The sequence below is a fragment of the Theobroma cacao genome, chromosome 1 (genome assembly GCF_000208745.1).
Source record: "Theobroma cacao cultivar B97-61/B2 chromosome 1, Criollo_cocoa_genome_V2, whole genome shotgun sequence".
NCBI lineage: Eukaryota > Viridiplantae > Streptophyta > Magnoliopsida > Malvales > Malvaceae > Theobroma > Theobroma cacao.
In genome coordinates, this window is record NC_030850.1 from 6,836,024 (window position 1) to 6,840,006 (window position 3,983).

The following is a 3,983-nucleotide window of genomic DNA, read 5'->3' on the forward strand; positions in this document are numbered from 1 at the left end:
TCGCGACTGTCTAATCTGAACTATGCATGGCGTGAGCTTCAGGCGGCCTTACCTACGAGTTACGATAAATATGATGCAACCTTTTTCTTTTTCTTTTTTTTTTGTCCTTAAATTTCTTACGTTTTGGAAACAAAGGTACATACATCATTTAATAAGGCAGTTTTGACTATTCCAATATTTGGCACATTAATTAGCTCTCTTTCAATAAATGGAAAAGATTTCAGAGAAATACACAGAACCAACAATTCAAGCCACAAGCTATTCAATGAACACCAATGAACAACACTATAGTCTAAGGTCAAATATACATCCACCTTGAGTATAAGATTAATGCTTGGTATTTGCTAATTTAAGAATACAAATTAGGCTTTCTGATCAAGGATGCAAAGTAAGAAAGAGTGGCTAGCTTTAAAGTTGAGAAGAAGAGGCAAAATATATATAACTGAAATTTTTGCATGTATTGATAATTATATCTTCCTTATACACAAGATTTTCTCCTCATACAAACAAAGAGGAGAAATAAACCAAAAAAATCCAGCAATTAGAACTACTGCCATGCTATTAGTTTTTCTTTTTTTTTTTTCTACATCTGATGCACACTCGAAAAAAAAATTTAGATTAAACCAACTATTCCTCCCTTGAGCATCAAAGGAGAAACTTACAATTTCCTTTTGACAAACAAGGTCACCCAAGCCTCCAAAAATGATTAACCCAACAACTCCATATACAGTAGCCACCAACTCCTCATTCATTTCGATAAGAAAAATGAAAAGGAAATTAAAAGAACCAAAAAAAGAGAGAGAAAAAACAAAAGTCATGATCACCTTTCTTTCTATTATTAGGAATAATTCTCTGCTGTGATCTTCATGGTGATCTCCAGCTTTGTAAGCCAAGGTCATTGTGTTTCCTTGAAGGACCCGAAGCTGGTATGGGAAAATGTCTGGGCAAGAACCCCAGGAAGTGGCCTGTGTACTGAGATTTTGGCTTGATTTTGAAAACGTTGGTGGTTCTTGAACCATGGCAGTGGCAAACAATGATAGTGAACATTACCAAGAGCCAGAGAAGTAGAATCAGTTGCCTTCTACATTGAACCATCGTCCTGCAGGTGAAGAAGAGTGGTGGCAAAGCGAGAAGGATGGAGGAGAGATGAGGGGAAGAGAAAAGAAATGCAAAGGTGTAAGTCGGAAGGCTTGTATAGTTGTGCTTTGGGGGGGTTTTGATGAGCAAAAGGTGGTGGTGAGAGAGCAAGTAATAACATATGGGCAACTCAATGCAAGGTCGTGTGTATTAGATTGAGCCGTTGGATTTGTGTTTGTGTTTTTGAGTATGTGTTGCTTTGTGTGATGTGGTGGAGAGGAAGAGAGAGAAATAGATGGAAGGGGGAGTGTGAGGGAGACACAGAGAGAGAAAGGAAAGGAGGTGACTCTTAAAAGAAAATCAGATGCTTCTACAAGTAGTAGTAGTAGTAGTAGCAGCAGTAGAAGAAGTAGAAGTAAGTTTAGAAGCAAAAAGCTAAAGAGCTTTGAGGGAAAAAAAAAGCTTTATTTTTTTATTTTCCGAAATGGGTCTAATCTCTAATGGGCAAGCAAAGTGATTAAAAAAAAAAAGACTTGAAAGAAGAGAAGTGAAAATATAAAAAGAAATGGTTCTCTTTGACAAATGCCAAGAAAAGAAAAGGGGGAGAGCAGATGGGAGCAGAAGGATTACAAAATAAAGTGAAAGGGGTTTATGTTATGTCATCTTTTTTCCCTTGGTTAGGTGAGTGTTTGGTCCCACTACAAATTAATGGCCGACTACAAGGAATTGCAACTGTTGTTTTAGACCCCCATATCTGGATAACTTGTCTCTTTGCCAATTCCCACTCCTCCTTTGTAGGCCTTGATTTGAAGTTTACGTGCATAAAAAATACTTACAATAATGTCCATGTAATATTTATATATTAATATATATATATCCACTACACTCCATTGCCCTAATTCAAGGGACAGCACAGCTCTGTCAATGTGCAATAACAGTAAATAAACATATATTTCAAGTCCTTTCCTCCTCTTTTTGCAGTTTCAGTGTACGTGTAGTACTGACCTTAATCTATCTCCATCCCTTCAATTTTTTTTTGGTTTCTCCGTTGATAGCTACCGGTCCTCTTTTGAGAAAAATTACGATATGTCACAAGAATTGTGGGGAGTGAGGATCTATCAGGGTTCATGTTCATGGCAGCCACTTGCTCATGATCTACAAATCCAATGACCCTCCTTTGTCATTTTAGAGATGTTTGAAGAAAGAAAAACCAAACGATTCATGCACTAGATTAAAAAGGGTCTGTAATTTATTAGCTTAATGTTCATGGTGGATTGGTGTTACACTGTTAGGGACAGGGGCAGACCTTTTCGTTTGAAGAAATTAATTTCTCAATGGCAGGACAGAAGCAGGGAATGCAAAGAGGAAAATGGCCAGAGCTTTTGACATGCACTTTCTTCACACTCCAACCACGAGAGAGAACTAAATGCAATGTCAGGGGTCTTCAGGTAGACCCATACCCTTCTCCGTATATCTATAACCTAATAAACCTATGAGGTTCATTAATAACCTTTGCCCCCCTTTTCCCCTGTCTCCCTTTTTTTCCGTCTACTAGTTGAAAGAAAATTTTCCCTGGAATGGATTACTTGGTTTTCACTCTTCTGGTCAGTCTTTGGAAAATCATAAATTCATGGATTACTTTTATAACACCAACTTAACTCTGAGATTAGGCATTGAAAATCAGTGCCAACCTGGTCCGGTGGTCCATCACCTCTGTTTCATGGATTTGTCCCTTCATGGTCTTCTATCACTTGCTCGGGACGGGAGCAGTTAGAAAGTTCACACGAACAACTGTTGTCAACAGACGCATACATTAACACTACAACACACCAAATTTTTAAACAAAAAAAACAAGAGAATATTATTATTTATGCTCACTCCTTTCACCTCATTGAGGTTCAATTTTAACTTTTGATTGAAATAAAATAATAAAATAATAATAATAATAATTTGAAAGTGCAAAACAAGAAAAGGGGTAATTTGCCATAAAAAAGAGAAAGATCAGAAGGCATGGAATAAAGAGTGGAGAGACCATTCCTGCTTTACTTTATACAATTTTAAAGCATGTAGGTAAATTCCCAAGCAGAAGATCAAATATTGGTGAGGAAACCCGGTTTACAGTAAGCAAAAGCAAAAAGTAGTGTTTATAAAAAAGAGTTTAAATGAAAAGAAATGGAGCATTGGACTTATTCATGGTACAAAACCATCCAATCCAATGGTCCTACTAGAGAAGATATGATTGAGGAACAAGAAGTTCATTTGGACTATCCCTTTTTCTCTCTAGGTTAGATGCCATAAGCTCATAAAGTTGGAGTTCTGCATAGTCCCTCGAATGGATAGAAATTTTTTGATGTACCACTAAAGTCATGTAATTAGATTGCTCCCACCCATTCGAAAGTATGTTTTGGATTGGACCCCAATTTTTTGAGTGCAAAGGTAAAGTGAAAACATACAAGCTGTTGTATCACATTGATTTTCTTTCCTTTTTAGCTTTCACGATCTGTAAAAATCTGCATCTCTCTTGAGGAGAAGATTCATCCCCCCAAGTCCCATCTACCTTATGAGGTGAAAGATTTCTTCATGCTTTAGGAATTGTCATCAAGTACAATTAAGGGAAACAGCAAGGGGAAATTGCTAAACGCTTGAGGAAATGACATCCTTCCATAGAAGAAAATACTAAATAAGGAATGGCCTTCAAGAAAATAAACATGATCCAGGCTCGATTTCGCCCACAGTAGCAAGAAAGGTACAACGTAATTACTAGCATTCCTGCATTTAATCAATAATAGATGTTCATATTTCTTACTCAAAGAGTTGGATTTAAATTTTTTTTCCCCAAGTAAAAGGAAAGAAGCTAATTAATTTCTGACAAAGATACATGCACAGTTTAACTTGAATTTTCTTTT

The 3,983-nt window shown here is 36.7% G+C and overlaps 1 protein-coding gene across 1 annotated transcript; it reads right to left on the bottom strand.

Moving 5' to 3' along the window:
* LOC18611792 (protein IDA-LIKE 2) lies at positions 436 to 1,426 on the bottom strand. Its single transcript, XM_007048232.2, has one exon. The coding sequence runs from the start codon at positions 1,093 to 1,095 to the stop codon at positions 865 to 867; it is 231 nt and encodes a 76-aa protein (XP_007048294.2). The 5' UTR covers positions 1,096 to 1,426; the 3' UTR covers positions 436 to 864.